Below are 19,593 nucleotides of genomic sequence, written 5' to 3' on the forward strand. Positions count from 1 at the left end.
AGCTTGAGAGTTCTGTGATTAAAAGAAGTAAAATGGATATTGGTGAATGATAAGCCAAGGCATGCATTATCATTTCAGTTCAGTCACTCAGTCGTGTCCGACTCTTTGTGACCCCATGGACTGCAGCACGCCAGGCCTCCCTGTCCATCACCAACTCCTGGAGTTTACCCAGACACATGTCCATCGAGTAAGTGATGCCACCCAACCATCTCATCCTTTGTCGTCCCCTTCTCCTCCCGCTTTCGATCTTTCCCAGCATCAGGATCTTTTCAAATGAGTCAATTCTTCATATCAGGTGGCCAAAGTATTGGAGCTTCAGCTTCAGTATCAGTCCTTCCAATGAGTATTCAGGACTGATGTCCTTTAGGATGCACTGGTTGGGTCTCCTTGCAGTCCAAGGGGCTCTCAAGAGTCTTCTCCAACACCACAGTTCAAAAGCATCCATTCTTCAGCGCTCAGCTTTCTTTATAGTCCAACTCGCACATCCTACATGACTACTGGAAAAACCATACCTTTGACTAGACAGACCTTTGTTGGCAAGTAATGTCTCTGCTTTTTAATATGATGTCTAGATTGGTCGTAACTTTCCTTCCAAGGAGCAAGCATCTTTTAATATCATGGCTGCAGCCACCATCTACAGTGATTTTGGAGCCCCCAAAAATAAAGTCGGTCACTATTTCCACTATTTCCACATTTATTTGCCATGAAGTGATGGGACCAGTTACCATGATCTTAGTTTTATGAATGTTGAGTTTTAAGCCAGTTTTTTCACTCTCCTTTTTCACTTTCATCAAGAGGCTCTTTAGTTCTTCGCTTTCTGCCATAAGGGTGGTGTCATCTACATATCTGAGGTTATTGATATTTCTCCTGCAATCTTGATTCCAGCTTGTGCTTCATCCAGCCCAGAATTTCTCATGATGTACTCTGGATATAAGTTAAATAAGCAGGGTGACAATACATAGCCTTGATATACCCCTTTCCCTATTTGGAACCAGTCTGTTTTTCCTTGTCCAGTTCTAACTGGTGCTTCCTGAACTGCATACAGGTTTCTCAAGAGGCAGGTCAGGTGGTCTGGTGTTCCTATCTCTTGAATTTTCCACAGTTTATTGTGATCCACACAGTCAAAGGCTTGGCATAGTCAATAAAGCAGAAATAGATGTTTTTCTGGAACTCTCTTGCTTTTTCGATGATCCATCAGATGTTGGCAATTTGATCTCTGGTTCCTCTGCCTTCTAAATCCAGCTTGAACATCTGGAAGTTCACTGTTCATGTACTGTTGAAGCCTGGCTTGGAGTATTTTGAGCATTACTTTACTAGTGTGTGAGATGAGTGCAATTGTGCGGTAGTTTGAACATTCTTTGGCACTGCCTTTCTTTGGGATTGGAGTGAAAACTGACGTTTTCCAGTCCTGTGTCCACTGCTGAGTTTTCCAAATTTGTTGGCATATTGAGTGCAGCATTTTCCCAGCATCATCTTTTAGGATTTGAAATATCTCAACTGAAATTCCATGTCCTCCACTAGCTTTGTTTGTAGTGATGCTTCCTAAGGCCCACTTGACTTCACATTCCAGGATGTCTGGCTCTAGGTGAGTGATCACACCATTGTGATTGTCTGGGTCATGAAGATCTTTTTTGTATAGTTCTTCTGTGTATTCTTGCCACCTCTTCTTAATGTCTTCTGCTTCTGTTAGGTCCATACCATTTCTGTCCTTTATCGAGCCCATCTTTGCATGAAATGTTCCCTTGGTATCTCTAATTTTCTTGAAGAGATCTCTTAATCTTTCCCATTCTGTTGTTTTCCTCTATTTCTTTGACTGATCACTGAGGAAGGCTTTCTTATCTCTCCTTGCATGCATGATAACCTGCCAAAATTTCAGATCTACAAACCATCACCCTGTTCATTTCTTTGGATAAAAGAAATGTAAACTATACAGGTATAAACTGCTATATTTTAAATTGAATAATCAATAAAAACCTACTGTATATCACAGGGAACTCTGCTCAATGCTATATGGCATCCTGGATGGGAGAGGAGTTTGGGGGAGAATGGATACATGTATATGTATGACCAAGTCCCTTTGCTGTGTACCTGAAACTATCTCAGCAATGTTAATTGGCTATACTCCAATACAAAAGAAAAAGGTTTTTAAGAAAATACACTAAATTGTCCAAAGAAACCACAGATGTATCCTTGGTGCTTTGAAGTCATTGGTAGGAACCAGAAGGTCTGCAGGGGGATGTGTGGTATTCCTACTTTTCAAGGAGAATAGACCATGAGCTGGAAAAGGGTGCAGAAAGTGTGCAAATAGCTGTCACACAGATGGTGTTGACAAACAAGGTTTGGTGTATAGGGAAAGGTTTTGGCATCTATGAGGATCAGTGTGTGTGTTTGGTAAGAGATTTTCTAACCTGATCAAGAGAGTTCAACTGAAATTTGATGGGAAGAAAAAAAGCATTGAAATTTGATTGAGTAGAGAACAATAGACATAGCAAAGAGAAGACCAGTGGCCAAGGAAGAGAACTTCAGTAATTCACTAAAAAAAACACCAGGAAGCAGGCTGGTTGTCATACCTGTAGCCGTTTGCCATGATGCAGCCTCTGAGGACTAAGCAAAGTGAACATTAAAAGTTGGACCTTGATTTGATCATCTAATTTGTCTCACCAGGAAGGTTAGAATGTTTCTAATGATGAAGATAGGATTCTAGAAGGGAATATTTTGCTTTAAGAAGCAGGCCTATGGAAATCCAGGCCTTGAAGATAGATTTCTAGGTGAGGGCAATGGGGATAGAGAAACCACAGAAAGTTTGTTGTAGTAGGGTCAATATTATGGATTGCCAGACAGGTTATGGATGGTACTTTCTCCTCAGAGATTTATTACTCTTAGCGTTAGTCACTCAGTCATGTCCGACTCTTTGTGACTCCATCGACTGTAGCCCACCAGGCTGCTCTGTCCATGGAATTTTCCAGGCAAGAATACTGGATTGAGTTGCAGTTCCCTTCTCCAGGGTATCTTCCAACCCAGGTATCAAACTTGGGTCTCCTGCAATGCAGGCAGATTCTTTATCATTTGAGCCACCAGGGAAGCCCAACTCTAGAAGGGATGCCAAACATGTTGGTAAAACCCACTGGAAGTTTTATTCTGCTAACTTCTTATAAACTCTTGACTTGTTCTGCTGATCATTTAATTTTTAAAAAGACTGAGAAAATAATGCAAGGAAGGATATCTCTGGATTTCTTTCTGACCCATAAGCAGACTTGGCCAGTGATATAAAGTGACGGGAACCAGGAGATGAAATCCCCAAAGAAACATACTTTGGGCAGAGCTCTGTACACTACAAACATTTCAAACAGTTCAAAGAAAGAAATAATCTCTCCTGTGGCCAAAGAAAATGGTAAAGAGACTTCAAAAGGAAAGGGATAGCTAAAACATTCTGAAATACACATGTAATCCCAAATAAGTTTAGTGAAGAGGGAAGGAGAGTGGCTCCTTGGAAATAGATCAATATGCTTACACAGAGGACTTTTTCCCTCTTAACTCAGATTAAGGAAAGATATTCAGTTGGCTAGATTGTCATGGCTACTCATCTTTAAGTTGCTTTCCCCCAGAATATAAAGATGAGTAAAATTCAGTCATTGATCATGATGTAGATCTAACACCTAGTGATCAGGTTGCAAAGAGTAATCTCAAAATGTGGGCAACTTATGACATACTTGGAGACACAAAAGTAAGGTAGGGGTTCAAAAGAGAAACAAAACCGGGGGTGGGGGTGCTTTCAGAAAAGGTTTCATGGAGCAGATGACACTTGCAATGCCCTTTGGAGGGTGGGGAGAATTTCCATAGATGGAAGAGAGACATCAGATTAGAAATGTGCTTTGCAGAGAAGAACTAGCCTAAGAACCAAGGCAGACTGGTGTAACTGCAGGAGAATATACAATGTTAGGTATGCAGGTGTGAGATTTTACACTTGAGGTTTGGTTAATACAACTAAAATATAATTGAGTGATGTCTGCCAAGTACTGTGCCTAGTGCATGACATGTATTATTTCAGACAGTCTTCAGAAAGACTTAGTATGATTATTTGGCCCTTTTTTCAGATGAGAAAACAACGCAGTAGTTTAGTAACACACAGTAGGTGGTAGGTAGAACCAGAGTCTGAAGTCACATAAATTTCACTGCATTGTGAAGGGCTTAGGATTTTTAACCAAGTTCAGTGACCAGTGGGAATTTGAAGAAGAGAAGAGACACTGGAATCTTTCTGGAAAGATGAACTGGGCCAGGAAAATGTGAGGTAGATTGAAGTGGTGGAAAAGAAAAAGTGGAGACCCCCCTAATAGGGGTCTAAAATGGATTGGCGGTTATAGGGATGAAAGAATGGAAAACAAATTTTGGGGTGAGGAAGTGAGGGTCATGGCAGAGCTAGAATCTTCAGAATTGGGGGATCTGGGAGAGAAAGTTGGGGTTGAACCAGGAGAGGGGTGATTGTCTTAATCAAAATCAGGGGAGTCAGCACAGGTATCGGCATAAGGGAATGATGAGTTTGCTTGTGAAGTAAGCAGTAGGCTTCCTGTTCCAGTGATAAATCCAGGCATGTCCACCAGGCTGTGGGCTAGAAGGGTGAGGGCAGCAGATCGTGTAGACAGCTACCTAACTAGGGGACATGTGACCAGCAGTAGGGGCTCGACATTGGAACCAGCCCTGGCCATCAAGGCAGCCAGTTAGTATTGCCAGAAGAGAGGGTTTATTCACAGCAAGCTCTTCCTATTTTTTAAGGATGTCAGACCTATGACAAGTCTATCTGAAGTGTTTGATAAGATATCTATCTTGTGATATCCTTGTGAGCAAGTTAGAAAATTAAGGTCTGAGTCAATAGCTTCCCTTCTGGTGAAGCCTAGGATTTGTTTAGGTATGTGACATGGAATTTTCGTAAGATTTGGAAATAACCTGTACCTCCTTCTCTACATTTGCCTATAAGGCGCTCTCTCCTAGAAATCCCGCCAGCTCTGAATTGTCCATCTGTAAACTTCTGGAAGGCTAGTAGTAAGGACCATGGCTGTTCAGGTCTCTCCCAATCTCCTGTTCCTTTCTTCACTGACATGCTGTCTTCCAGTTCTGTGCACTAGAATCATCATTTGTCTGTCTCTTCCTCCCTTCCTGCTTGGAGACATTGGAGGCAGTTGCAACTGTCAAGCGGAGGCCAGGGCTCACCTAAAGAGATACCATGGAAGGCAGCCTAGAGTAGGAAGAAAGCTATCCACTGTCAGAACATCTTGCCAACAGCCCAGCAGCAGCTTGTACAACTTTCTAGCTTAAAAAAAAAAAAAAGATAACTTATTTAAACATCATCTTATTTCACCAACTCTTTGAAGTACTTTCCAAGAATACATACGCTACACAGGAAATAGTGGGAAGTTAAGAAAATTGGAGCACAGGGACAATAAAGGTAAAGGAGAGGCTCTTCTTCTGCCACTGAGGTTCACCAGTAGTGCTGCCATGAATCTGATTCATACACCCTCGTGCCCCAAATAAAGAGGCATACATTTTTAGGTATCAATTCTCAATGACTAAAAGCTATAACAAGCCAGTCACTTAAGAGAGGCAATCTGATACTGAGATCTGAATGTATAGCCTATTCTTATAAAGGTCCTTCAAAGAAATCTTTGTCTTGTGTGAATTGGTATGGCTATTTGGAGGAGCAATATGGAATAGCTGGTAAAACTAAAACTAGTTCTACCTTATGATACAGCAGTTCCGCTTATTTTAGACAGGCCGCAGCCTCCCAAGAAGCAGATCCTGTAGCACTGTTCTTAAGGGCAAAGAATCAAAAACAACTCAAAGGAGAATAAGTCAAACGATGAAATCGTACCATGGAATTATGTGGTAGGAATGAACTTATGTGTGTGTGTGTGTGTGTGTGTGTGTGTATGTGTGTTAGTTGCTCAGTTGTGTCTGACTCTTGCAGCCTCATGGACATCTCTGCCCATCAGAATAGCCCACCAGACATCTCTGTCGATCGAATTCCCCAGGCAAGAATACTGGAGTGGTTAGCCATTCCCTTTTACAGGCGATCTTCCCAACCCAGGGACTGAACCCACGTCTCCTCCATCGCAGGCAGATTCTTTACCATCTGAGCCACCAGGGAAGCCCAGTGTATGTGTGTAATAATTTTGAGTGAAAATAAACCAGCTGCAGAAAGAAACATATGGTATGATAGTATTTATTATGCACAATTTTTAAAAGTTAAGAAAAATGATAGCTATGTTTATGCAAATAAGGATGGAGACCTATTAATTTGGGGTGCTAGAAATATAGATATTTGTATAGATCCTTTTTATTTTTCTCATTAAAAGAGAAAAGCAGCCACCGTGGTGTTGTCACAATGGTGACCACAACATCCTGTAGTAACTCATCCAGAGATGACTGCCCCCTCACCTTTTCTGCGCTTTTATATGGATTAACTCATCGAATCACCCCAACAACCCTTTTGGGGCAATGCTTTATTTCTGACTGTCAAATGAAACACAGGATTTGAGAGGCTGAAAACTTGCCTAAAACCACCTACTAAGGCTGGATTTGAACCCAGGCAGTTTGAATCCAGAACTTGTAGTCTTTTTTCCCCTAATTTTATTTATTTGTTTGTTTGTTTTGGGCTATGCTGGGTCTTCCTTGCTGCTCTGGCTTCTCTCTAGTTGAGGCAAGTAGGGGCTACTCTGCAGTTGTGGTGTGCAGGCTTCTCATTGCAGTGGCTTCTTTTATTTCAGAGAGTGGGCTCTAGGGCATGCGGGCTTCAGTAGTTGCTATTCCTAGGCTCTAGGGCACAGGCTCAATAGCTGTGGCACAAGGGCCTAGTTGCTCCCCAGTATGTGGGATCTTTCTGGACCAGGGATCGAACCTGGGTCTCTTGCATTGGCAGATGGATTCTTTACCATTGAGCCACCAGGGAAGCCCCAGGGCTTGTAGTCTTAATTATTATACTACTCTACAGAATTTCCCAGTATCCTCGGGTGGGTTGTTGGCTTAGCTCTTTGTTTTTACAGATATACTCTCTTTCATTGTAGGTCAGGGGCTTAAGTCTAGTGGACAGTGCAGGGAAAGCAATCCTTCACAGATCAGAATAGTACAGTTACATCAGCTCATCCATTTGATGATTTGGCTTGAGCTGGGTGTACAAATTATATTTCTGGATTATTTGCTGGTGGCCCTCAACCCTTTTTCCACATCAGAATCACTTGTGGAGGTTTTAGAATATAAAAGCCTGACCCCCACCCCAGGTTGCAATGTGATAGATCTGGGCCTGGCCATCAGCATTTTAGAAAGTCCCCTGCATAATTCTAATGTGCAGTCAGAGTTGAGATCCATTGCCTATAAAGTCTGGACAGTATAGTGTTCAAGGTCATAATGTTTGGCAAGAGCCTGGAGGGTAGATGCTTTGTGTTGAGGATCAAGGATAAGTTTGTGGGTGGTGACTCTTGTGACCAGACCACGGTGATTGTCTTGTGAAATTCAGGCTCCTGATCAGGATAAAGGGATTCACAGACCTCTGCCTGCCCTTCTGTACCCATGTGGACCTTGGCAGGATAGTATTTTTCCAGCCAACTGTCTTCCAGGTGTTTGGAGAGCTATTGGAGAAAACTCACCATGATGGGAGTGTTTTAAGCATGGGAATGGGGACAGGAAACACATATACCTGGCTTTTGCTGTCCTTGGCTTAAAGGAGAAGCTAAGAAACAGGACAGAATCTTCCTTGGAAAAGAGATCAGGGTCTCCTCCAATCTCCTGATGAAAGTACACTGGATGCCCCAAGGTTCTATGCCAGAGATGCAGTATTCACCTACAGCAGTGGTCCTTACACCTGTGTGTCAGAATCTCCTGGAGAACTTGCTGAAAATAGATGACTCAGCCCCACCCTCAGTTCCCAAATCTGCAGGTCTGTGGTGGGACCTGGGAATTTGCATTTCTCAAGCTCCTAGGTAATGTTGATGCTCCTGGTCTGAGCTCACTTTTTGAAAACCCACAAGCTTCGGATAATAAAAGAAGGTTTTGGAGCTTCCAAAATCTGGCTTTTAAACAATGATCCGTGAGATTTTGAAGAAGGTAGATCTGGGCACTTTGAGAAATGAGACATGACTCTACAATTATGGGGATTTGCAGTGGGTTGGCACAGTTGGTCCCCGAAACATTAATTAATGAACAGATTAACATCAAGCTATGGAGAAAACCTCAGTGCCCTTGACACTCTTCTTATTAAATCTCCCATGTGATTTTCTTGGGTGAGGACAGAATTCATACACCTGTGCAATCTCTGAGTGGCACAACAAAGGAAAAGTTGGCCAACACACAGAATGACAGTCACTGCCCAGAAATATCTTGATAGGCTGGAATGATGAGTCAAAACTAATATGGGGTAATTAATCATAATAAAGAACCATTAAGTCCTGAATTTCAGCTAAAGGAAGTAAGGAGTCCTGCTCAGAAAGAAGGCAGTCCAGCTTCTCCACAGTTCCTATCACATCACAGTCCTAGAGAACTGTAAGGACAGTGCATGCTAGGAAGAGGGTGGGTGTCCCCAGCTAGGATGAAGTGAGGCAGTATTAACAGTTGCAGTGTGTATAAGGCAAGGGAGGTGATTGTTTCCTTCTCTCCTGCTCTCAGCAGACCACGCCTGGAAGTTGTCTTTAGATCTGGGCACGATTTTCAGGGAAGCACAGACAAACTGAAGTGTAATCAGAGTTGGATATCTGTGATTATGAAGACCAGATAAGAAGTGGCTGATGCGAATGTGACTGGTTTGGGGAAGAAAAGATTTGCTGGGTGGGGAGCGGGAGTGATGGTAGTTCCAATGCATGTTATGGTGATCGAAGTGGTTCATCTTGTTCTCTTTAGTGATGGAGTGCAGATGGAGGACCCATGTGTCCTAGTGAGACTAAGTTCAACTCTAAGTGAAAAGGCATTTTTAACAAAAAGTAACATGAGGTGCCCTATTTCTGTTATGGGAAATGGTCAAGAAGAAATGACCTAGCAGTGTTACTGAGAGAATTCTTGCTTTGCATGAAAAGCTGGGCTAGAATTCACTCTTAGGTTCCAGGATTCTGTGCAGTGACTGACTAGTATTTTGAGGCTTTTCATTCTTTTTATTCAATGGTGGAAGATAAATGGTTTGAACACAACTTAAACCTAGTGTCACTATCAAGGTTTTTGTCTCATGGAAGCTGCCACACTTCAAATCTGTGTTCCCATGCATTTCTGTTGCTGGATTGAGATCTGCGCAATAACATGTTCCTCTCTGAAGAAGTGGATCACAAAGGGCGGATAATGTGCTTTTCATGGATTGGGAAGGGGTGGAAATGGATATTCTGTTTTAATGTGACAAAGTAAGCACTTGAATCGTTAGACCTCTAGACTCCTGTCCTCCTAGCGGGTCTAGGACAGAGAAAATACAAGGACAGAAGGTTTGTGGAGGGGCTGTCTGCCATTAGGGTAGAGGGGGTGGCAACTCCTTTGCCTCTGAGCCGCAGGACTCATCCCCCAGGGACAGTCAGATGTCAGCCTTCCTGGATCAGTCCAGCCATCCAGAGTCCAGATAGTTAACACAGATTGGCCAGCATCACACACAGAAAGCCAGGGCCAGCTGTCCAAGGGCATTGTGGTTAGAACTAGCTTCTGGAAATCTCTGATCATTTTGGAGCTTACAGTTAAATAATGAAAGCCCTACTTTTGATTGTGTAACATTTTTGGGAATCAAGATGTTTCAGAAGGTATCATTTCCAAAAAGATGCATATCCAGAATTTGATTAATTTTCTTTGACCAATGAAGACCAGAAATGGATATTCCATTATACATATTTTGGTGTTACTTCAGTATGTAATTTATCCATATATTTGTCAAATGAAATACAAACATACAACATGAAAGCTGTGAGTTCTAGTTTTATTTGGGGGCTTACTGAGGGCTGTAGCCTGAGAGACAGCCTCTCAGATCGCCCTGAAGACTGCTTCGAAGAAGCTGGGAGAATAGCTCAGTAGGTGTGTGATTTTGGAGAAGGGGTACATGCAATCAAGCACACATCTTGGCATGGGGTTGCTGCCAGTCATGAGGAACAAATATCTTAGTTAATGGTTTTAATACTTTTCTAAGTATGGAAAGATGCAAGAAACTGCCTGCATAAAATTTCTTCTGAAAATATCTAGCTGTCTAAAGGCCTGGTCTGCCAGTTTTCCCAGAGCGCTGAGTGTCTCATTCCTGATTCCACCCTGAAATCCTTTCATGGTATGTTGAAGGTCAGTGACTGCAGTGGCTAATCCTTGAACTGGGTGGTAAAGGACCTTCTTTACTTGGCATAGCTTATTGGGAAATTTTACATTAACTGAAACTGTATGCCATCTGGTCTTCATAGGAGTTGTTTCCAAGGCTGGAAGCAAACCCTGTTTTTCAAGCAAAACATGACTAAATGTGTGAGTGCAGACTCTCAGATCTAATAGATCAATAAATGGCTATGTTATATGCTGCCATTCCAGATCTACCAGTTTAGTTGCTTTTGGGGGCAGCCAGTGGTGATGAACTATGTGGCTTTAATCTTTCTGCATGTATGGCTTGTCCCAAAGTAAGCATGCTGCTTTGACAATTAAAAAATCTGTTCACACTTGTGTTACAGATTTGGGGAAATGTTAATATATTGAAAGACGAAAATGTTTCAACATTCTGTAGAGTGCTTATTTGTTTTTGGTTGCAAGAGGAGTATAGGATTGTATCTTTGGTGCATATGCCACTTCCAGGAAGTCAAGTAAGGAGGATATGAAACTAGCTTCTGTTAAGTGTCTATTGCCAGAGCAGGTTCTTTATCCTGATTTTTGCATTTAATCCTCACATTTCCCCATTTGCTAAATAAAGAAACCCTAAAGATCAGAGAGGTTAATACATTTATCAAGGTGAACAGAGTTTGTAATAAGGGAGCACCAATTTAAACCCAAGTCTAGCTCCTTCCAAAACACATAAGTCTTTTTTAAAAAAAATTTTTTTAATTGAAGTGCTTCCCAGGTGATGCAGTGATAAAGAAACTGCCTGCCAATCCAAGAGACACAAGAGATGCTGGTTTATGCCTGGGCCAGGAAGATCTCCTGGGGTACAAAATAGCAACCTACTCCAGTATTCTTGCCTGGAAAGTTCCATAGACAGAGAAGCTTGGCAGGCTATAGTCCATGGGGTTGCAAAGAGTCAAACATGACTGAGCACACACATACATAGTTGATTTACAGTGGTGTGTTAATTTCTGCTGTACAGCAAATTGACTCAGTTATACACATATATACATTTTTTATTTTTTTTTTCACTATGGTTAATCCCAGGATATTGAATATAGTTCCCATCCATTCTGTATGTAATAGTTTGCATCCGCAAACCCCAAACTCACGATCAATCTCTCCTCCATCCCCTTAGCAGCCACAACTCTGTTCTCTATGTCTGTGAGTCTGTTTCTGTTTCATAGGTAGGTTCAATGGACATGAGTTTGAGCAAGCTCTGGGAGATGGTGAAGGACAGGGAAGCCTGGCGTGCTGCAGTCCATGGGGTTGCAAAGAGTTGGACACAACTGAGTGACTAAACAAGAAAATCATTTGTGCTGTATTTTAGATTCCACATATAAGTGATACATGGTATTTGTCTTTTTCTTTCTGACTTCACTTAGTATGATAATCTCTAGTTGCATCCATGTTGCTGCAAATGGCATTGTTTCATTCTTTTTATGGATGAGTAGTATTCTTTTGTGTGTGTTGTCTTCTTTATTCATTCATCTGTCAATGGACATTTAGGTTATTTCTATGTCTTGCTATTGTGAATAATGCTGCTATGAACATAGGGTAACATGTATCTTTTTGAATTATGTTTTTGTGTAGATATATGCCCAGGAGTGGGATTGCTGGATTATATGGTTATTTTATTTTTTCATTTTCTTAGGAACCTCCATACTGTTTTCCATAATGGCTGCACCAAACTGGCAGGCTACAGACCATAGGGTTGCAAAGAGTTGGACATGACTGAAGCAACTTAGCATGTATGAACTTACATTCCCACAAACAGTGCATGAAGGTTCCCTTCTCTCCACATCCTTACTGACTTTTGTTATTTGTGTTCTTTTTGATGATAGCCATTCTGACAGTTGTGAAGTGATGCCTCATTTTAGTTTTGATTTACATTTGTCTAATAATTAGTGATATTGAGCATCTTTTCATGAAGGCGCGTAGGTCTTGATGTGAATCTCTTCTTTGTGTCTTTTCCCAAACTGTACATTCTTTTCTTAGTGAAAATTTCTAAAATAGGTCTTAAAATAGCCTTTGTTACCAAATTGCTTGACAGTGCTTTGGTCTTTTATTCTTCCCCTTTCTTGGTAGAAATAGGAGTTCTCTCTTCTCTAATTGAGCCTCAGGACAGCATATGTTTGCACATCTTATGCCCAGTGGACTTGTAACTAGAGCTCTATTTTCACTTGGACCTGACCCTGCTGCTTGTCCAGATGGGTGGCATTGGTGAGAGAGGACCCAAGCTCATCTCAGAGGCCCAAGAGGAGCATTTTTGAATTGACGTAAATGCATTGAGCTTCTTATCCCTATTGGATTTGGCTACTAGGTGATTTGTTGAAATGAGAGTGAGTCTCAGAGTGAGTTCTGTTGCACAACAAACACTTGTATTAGCCAGAAGGCACAAGAGCCGTCATATTTCCTGTTCTTGCAAGCTCAGGAAGTCCCAGCTCTCCGTCCCTGGGGTATGTTGACAAGTACCTGCAGGAGCAGAAGAACCAGCTCCCCACCAGGCAGATCAAGGGCCAGAGGGTGCTGAAACCTTGTGAGGAGGCTACAGATGCTCTATTTCTTGATCCAGGTGGTGGTTATGTCAGTGTTTGCAAATATAAAATGTAAGCTTCAGGGTTGTCTGTGCACTTAAGATTTGTTCACTTTACTATATGTAAGTTGACTCAGTGAATAATAAGGGGGGAATATTGTCCTAAGGTTGTTCTCAGTCTATGAGCAAGGAAACTCTTGTATTTTGTTCAAACCAATAATCTTCTAGAGTTAGAGGTTGTCCATGGGAGGACTGAAAGCACTGGGGTTTTTCATGTGTACCTGCCTCTTCAAGACTTACACCGCTGGATCTGTGGCCTGGCCGCTGGCCAGTGTCTGTCTCCCTGCAGGGCTTTCTCTTTGCCCTTTTACTTAGCTAGTTGAAGCAGATGACGCCAGACTTTCATGTGACTCCCCTTTGTCAAGGTCCTCTGTGTAAGGACTCTCATCGAGGTCTTTCCTCTGGTGACCCACCTCCGAGCCCTCCCCCCTGCCCCAGCCAACCCCAGGCCAGCCTGCAGGGTCCCATAAGTTGGAGGCAATAGCTGCCTCATTCCATGCAACCAGCTTCCTCCTCTGGTACTTTAGTCTGGGACTACTACTGCCTTCATTCTTTATTCTGCCCTGATTTAAGCATATCCTTTCCCCAGAATTTGACTTCTTTTGTCCTTTAAGCTGCCCCTAGTAATTTTGACTGAATTTCTGATGAGGTTAGACAGGAAGGTGCTGGGGGATGAAACATCTATTTCCTTAGGCATCATCTCAAACTCACCCAGGGGTGGATGTGGGCAGGGTTGTGGATTCCCACCTTTTCTTTTACCCAAAATAGGAGGAGGAGGAGGCAGGGGTGGGGGCCAGAGCAGATGGTACCTTCAGAGATCTTTACTCAAAGTTCCAATTTCAATGAGTATGGGATTTAGCTTACTCACAGCTCTGGCCTTAGTAGCTGTTGCCTGCTAGGTGAAATTTGACAGGGTTAAAAGATAAAGATGACTCTTTTAATCAGATGCCTCTACTCGAGGACAGGATTATGGTGTTTCTGATTTGGCACAGTTTCAGAATGTGACTCTTATTTTATGGACTAAGTGCTCTTTTCTGTCCCTCTGCACATGTCACACTTCACCTTGTCCCATGCTCTCACTGTTAGAATCTCAGCCTTAAAACAGAACAAAAAACAAAAAAAACACACAAAAGCGGAATCCCTTTGTTGGCATTTCTCATCCGCTGTGAAACCGGTTGTCATAGCAATGGCTGCCCCCACAGACATTTCATCATTTGGGGTTCCCATCAGGTTTTTCTTTTTCTTTTCTTTCTTAAATAGCAACAGCCAACACTGCTTTTAAACACACTGTTGATATATCTTAACAGCCTCTCTTGTCCTTTTTAACTGGGCTGCATTTGCTTTGAACTTTAGGTATGATTAGTCATGCCCCATAAGTAAAGCTAACTTCCCAGGAGGCTGGTGTTGGTTTGCTTTTAGTCTTATTTATTGTTGGATTCGATATATGATGAATACATAGATTTGTAGGGAGGCTCTATAAAAGCAACATGGGAATTGAGTTCTATAACTTACAGCTACCTTTATTTTATTTTCTGAGATTTTGATGTTTTTCTTTGTTGTCTTGGTTTTATTTTATGACCTTGGCATACTCATTATGTTAGTAGTGTTAGTGAAAGGAATAGTGGACTTGAGTATTTAACAATTAACCAGAAGTTTGATATAATATTTAACTAGCTTGTTCCTGGACAGCTATATAATTCTTTATAATTCACTAAGAACCAAATGAATTAGAAATAAAAATTTTTTAATTATTGTTAACATGCTTGGGAAAGTTGTAGAATTTCTTTGAACTTAGTGTGTTAAGTAAAAGTCTGAAGACAAAACCTAAACATGTTAGTCATCCTTAACTCAGAGCTGTGGGTGAAGGCAGTGGTTCCCCTCTAAAGAGCTGAAGGGGTGGCCAGGGGCAGCACAGCCAACCACTTGTAAATGTAACCAGATGAGGCTGGCACCAAACCCAGGTTCGACTAATCCCAGATCAGAAGGCCAGTACTCAAGAGACAAGAGTTGGTGGAAAAGGAAAAATTGCTTTATTCAGGAGGCCAGCAACCTGGGAAGATGGTGGACTGATGTCCTAAGTCCATCTCCAAGTTGCCAGTTGGGAGATAAACGTTTTAAAGACAGTGAGAGTGAGGGGGCTGCGGGGTGTGTGATCAGCTTGTGCACAGTCCTCATACTGATTGGCATCAAGGTGAAGTTTCAAGCATCACCAGTCTTCTAGTTTCAACCCAGTTGGGGGTCTCCATGCTTGTGGTCAGCAGTTTTCATCTGGTGAGGTCCTGATTTCAGCAAAAACAGGTCTGAGTCAGGCGTTATATCCTTCATGGAACTGGGAGTTCAATGACTCTGCTGGTTTATATGGTCTTAACTGTTACCAGTTTCCTGACCCAAAAGCCATTCTTTGTTTCTACATCATCATATTTCTTAATCATTAACTCTTGAGCCAGCCTTTTGAGACTCAGGGGAGACCTAGGAAACTAAAGCTTTCCTACAAACAAGAGGCAGGCGGAGGACATGGGGATGGGAATTGATCAGGTGACGTAACAGTCTCAGAAACTTGGTCTGTGCTAGGAAGGCTCCACAGGCTCCTACCTTGTTACTTTGATACTCTTCAATCCTGAGGAGGAACAGTTGTGAAACAAGAAAGGGAATAAAGTTTTGAATAGGGAGATTAATCACCAGTTCAGCATGGAGCTCAGTTTCAGGGGACTCGGTTTCATAAAGGGGTCTCTGCATCTGTCCTGGTCTGTCCCCTTCCCCACCAGAGATACCCGCCATCTTGGAGATCGGTGCTGTGGAAAAGATGGAGCGTTGCCTCTTCAGAGCTGGCTTCTGATGTGCTCCCTCCTGAGTCTTCCTAGCTCAGCTCCTCAGTTCTCTTAGGTCCCAGAGATGGGGCAGTAGCTGTTCTCACCAGGCCTGGCTACCCAGGCATGCTAATTTCCAGCACCAAGGTTATAGGCCTGGCATCTAGCCTAGATTCAGTCACTTGCCATCTGTGTGACTGGTCAAGTGACCTAACTTCTTAGAAACTTGGCTTTTTCCCCTGTAAAATACAGATAACACCCATCCCAACAGACTTTGATGAAATGAGACACTGTGTGGGGAACACACATTAAAGGGCTTGGCAGTAAGTAGTATGGACTCACCAAATGACCATTGTTTTAGTTTTGTGCTTAGTTGCTCAGTCGTGCCCACTAGGCTGCTCTGTCCAGGAATCAAACTGGGGTCTCCTGCATTGCAGGTGAATTCTTTACCAGCTGAGCTACCAGGGAAGCCCTTACTAATATACTAATAGATGAGATGGAAAATTCTGCTTTCCCCCATGGTTTTTGATACACCATGTTGTCGTTTTTTTTGAAGATGTCTCCAGGAACCTTTGGTAGAACAAATTCCCCAACCCTATCCCCTCAAAAAAACAGAAAGGCATTTTTAAAAATTGTAGTAAAATATACATAACATAAAATTAACTTTTTAACCATTTTCAAGTATATAATTCAGTGACATTTAGTACTTTCACAATATACTAGTTCCAGAGCACTTTAATCACCATTAAAGGCAACCCTGTAGCTGAACTCTATTCCTCAAATCCCCCGGCCCCTGACAACCACTAATTGGCTTTCTGTCTCTATGGATTTGCCTGGTTTGGATGTTTCATATAAATAGAAACATAAAATATGTGGGGTTTTCTTTTTTTTATGTCTGGCTTCTTTCATTTAGCATAATGTTTTTAGGGTTCATTTATGTTATGGCATGTGTCAGTACTTCATTCCTTTTAATTCCTGAATAATAATTCCATTGTGTTTTAGTCTGTTTGGGTTGTTCTAACAAAATGTCGCAGACTGGATGGTGTATAAGCAATAGAAATTTATTCCTCACAGGACTAGAGGCTGGAAGTCCAAGATGAGGATGTCAGTATGGTCAGAGTACCCTCTTTGGGTGGCAGGCTTATCATGTAGCCCCACATGGTGGAAGGGGCCGGGGACTTCCGAGGTCTCTTTCATAAGGGCAGTAATTCCATTCATGAGGGCTCTTCCCTCAGGACCTCACACCTCCCCAAACCCCTACCTTCTAATACAATCTCGTTGGGCATTAGGATTTCAACATATGAATTTGGATGGTGAGGTTGGGGGGAGGCACAAACATCCAGACCCCTATCATTCACAGTATGTAATTTATTCGTTCATCAGTTGATGGACATTTGGGTTATTTCTACCTTTGGCTATTGTGAGTAAATAGCATTGCTGTGAACCTTCTTGTACAAGTTTTTGTTAGAATACATTTTTCAGTTCTTTTGGGTATATACCTAGGAGTGTAAGTGCTGAATCATAGGATAATTCTATGTTTAACTTCTAAAAATCTGCCAGACTGTTGTCAACTACAGCTGCACCGTTTTGAATTTCTAGCAGAAATACCTGGAAGTTCCAGTTTCTTTCCACACTTGTTATGTTTCAGGTTTTCGATTAGATCTATCATCATGGGTGTGAAGTGGTATCTCACTGTGATTTGGGATGTTTTTTATGGTACTGATTTTCTATGTGTCTGGACTCAGATTTTCTACTAGTGTTCTTAAGCCTGTCATATTGCAAAGCTACATGAAAAGCCACATACATGAAAAACCACCACCATAATTTCCAACAAGAGATAGGTATAAAGCATCTTTTCCTTCCCAGCCCCTGATGTGACTAATCATCATGGCTCTGTAATCTGTAGTGTATATAAACCACTTTCAGACAATCAGTGGCTAATTATAGATGATATCTAATGTCTGGGACCTTCTCGCTAATTCTTTTATTTTGGTTTTAGGGATTTCCTCTAGGGCATCCAAAATGCTTTTAAAACATACTGGATAAAAGCTGAGCCACCTGCCTGTGTGGGACTTCCATACTCCCTGCTCCACTGTCTTCTGATGGCATTCTGACTACATTGAGGCCAAGTGACATACTATTCAAGATGAGTGATGAGAAGAGCCTTGCGGTATCCCAAAAATTGGTCTCACCTTCAAGGAGTACAAGCAGCTGCTCTTCCAAGCAAGGAAGTCGACAGGTAAAGTTTAATGGAAATTTTAAGAGCAAATTTAAATCAAGAAGTTTGCAGATTAAAATGTGTACATTTACTTGGGAACTCCTACTTCTCATTTTAGGAACATTTGCTTTTAGTCATATCTTAGTTATCTGAGAGGAGTAAATTTTAGATAATTTTCATAATGCAGCTTGAGAGTCTGCTGGATGGGAAAATTTGTATTTGGCTCTTTGCATTACTTTATTCAATTGTTGCCACTGTCTAATACAGATATTGATATTCTTGTTTTCTCTGTAAGGAAGCTGAGTCAGACCAACTGAGTTATTCTACCTGAAGACACACAGATTGTCTATTAAGTGAAAGAAACAAGAGACCAAAGCTTGTTCTGTTTGACTTCAAAGCCCACACTCTCCTTTATACCCTGCTAACCAAAACAAAAAAGTAAACAATCACTTTTCCAGTAATTATAATATCCTCCCGCCCTCCCCTTCCTTCCCTTCACCAAACATTTTATGACTGCTTCCAACCACAGAATGCCCCCTTATAACTTGGAGTTTCACCTGCTTCACTTCTCTAATGGGCAAGGGAAGCAAGTCAACAGAGATGTGGTCAAAAGGAATTAAGTAGGAAGAAGTGAAACAAAGGACTGAATAATTAACTCCTAAATAACTGTCAGCTAATTATATGTTGTTCCTTGGTTTCCTTTCTTAAAAAAATCCCTGTTGGCAGAATTTGCTGGTTTTAGATCCATGGCAGTAAATGCATGTTAATCATTATAATTCTTTCACCTTCAGTTAAGTAGAGAGTAAGCTGTCCAAAAGCTGCGGGTTTAACAGCCAAAGTGGTCTCAGAGGTCTCAGACGTTTTCAACGTCTGCAGGGTGTGTTGGCCTTGCCTTTCCTCCGTGGGGCGCACTGACCTAAATTGACCCTGAGTCCTTGATTCCAGATTTGGAAGCAACAATCAAGCAACCACCCACCTCCGGCACATCACACATTTATGACACGTCATCACGGGTCTTTCCATTCCATCACTGCCTCGGACAGGGAGCTTGTCACCTCTCAATACTGCTTCATAGCATTAGAATCTAAAATTGCAGACAAATGAGATTTTGCCATAGGGGAATTTGGGGAGTTCTCAAAGATATCCCCTGAGGGGTTAGGAAGAATAATTTTTTCATCCATTACTGTCATTACCTCCTTCTGGGATTAAAAACAAATGACGAAAATTACTCCTTGTCTAATGCATCATGTGCTGTGCTGTGCTTAGTTGCTCAGTCGTGTCTGACTCTTTGCGACCCCATGGACTGTAGCCCTCCAGGCTCCTCTGTCCATGGGATTCTCCAGGCAAGAATACTGGAGTAGGTTGCCATGCTCTCCTCCAGAATGCATCATGGCTCTCTAGGAATTCTAGTTTCATGAGGGTAGCTAATCTCACCCTCTTTGTTAGCTTTGCATGGGGGCGTTTCCATCAGCCACAAATCTGGTTGGGATTAAAGCAAAGTGTATTATCTTCCCCCAGCGTTTTGCACTTAGTAGCATCTATTGCTGTGTCCTCCTTGGATAAAGGGATAGCATGTGATTCATTCAAGCAGCCAGTGCTTATATATAACAGCATAGCAGTTGGAGCAGGGAAATGAAATTCTAGGACTGAATACCACAGAAACATTTTTTTGATTTTAT

General features: G+C 41.9%; 1 protein-coding gene across 7 annotated transcripts in view; it reads left to right on the forward strand.

Moving 5' to 3' along the window:
- The window catches only part of OSBPL3 (oxysterol binding protein like 3), a 196,902-nt gene that overhangs the window by 83,354 nt on the left and 93,955 nt on the right, over window positions 1–19,593 (forward strand). For all 7 annotated transcript variants that reach the window (XM_081533859.1, XM_081533861.1, XM_081533865.1 and 4 more), the window contains one exon: window positions 17,696–17,935. In XM_081533859.1, the coding sequence (XP_081389985.1) occupies window positions 17,843–17,935 (93 nt within the window). In that variant the 5' untranslated portion in view covers window positions 17,696–17,842. The remainder of the gene's footprint in view (window positions 1–17,695; window positions 17,936–19,593) is intronic.

This window comes from Giraffa tippelskirchi, chromosome 10 (genome assembly GCF_054371585.1).
Source record: "Giraffa tippelskirchi isolate mGirTip1 chromosome 10, T2T-mGirTip1v1.2.pri, whole genome shotgun sequence".
NCBI classification, from domain to species: Eukaryota; Metazoa; Chordata; class Mammalia; order Artiodactyla; family Giraffidae; genus Giraffa; species Giraffa tippelskirchi.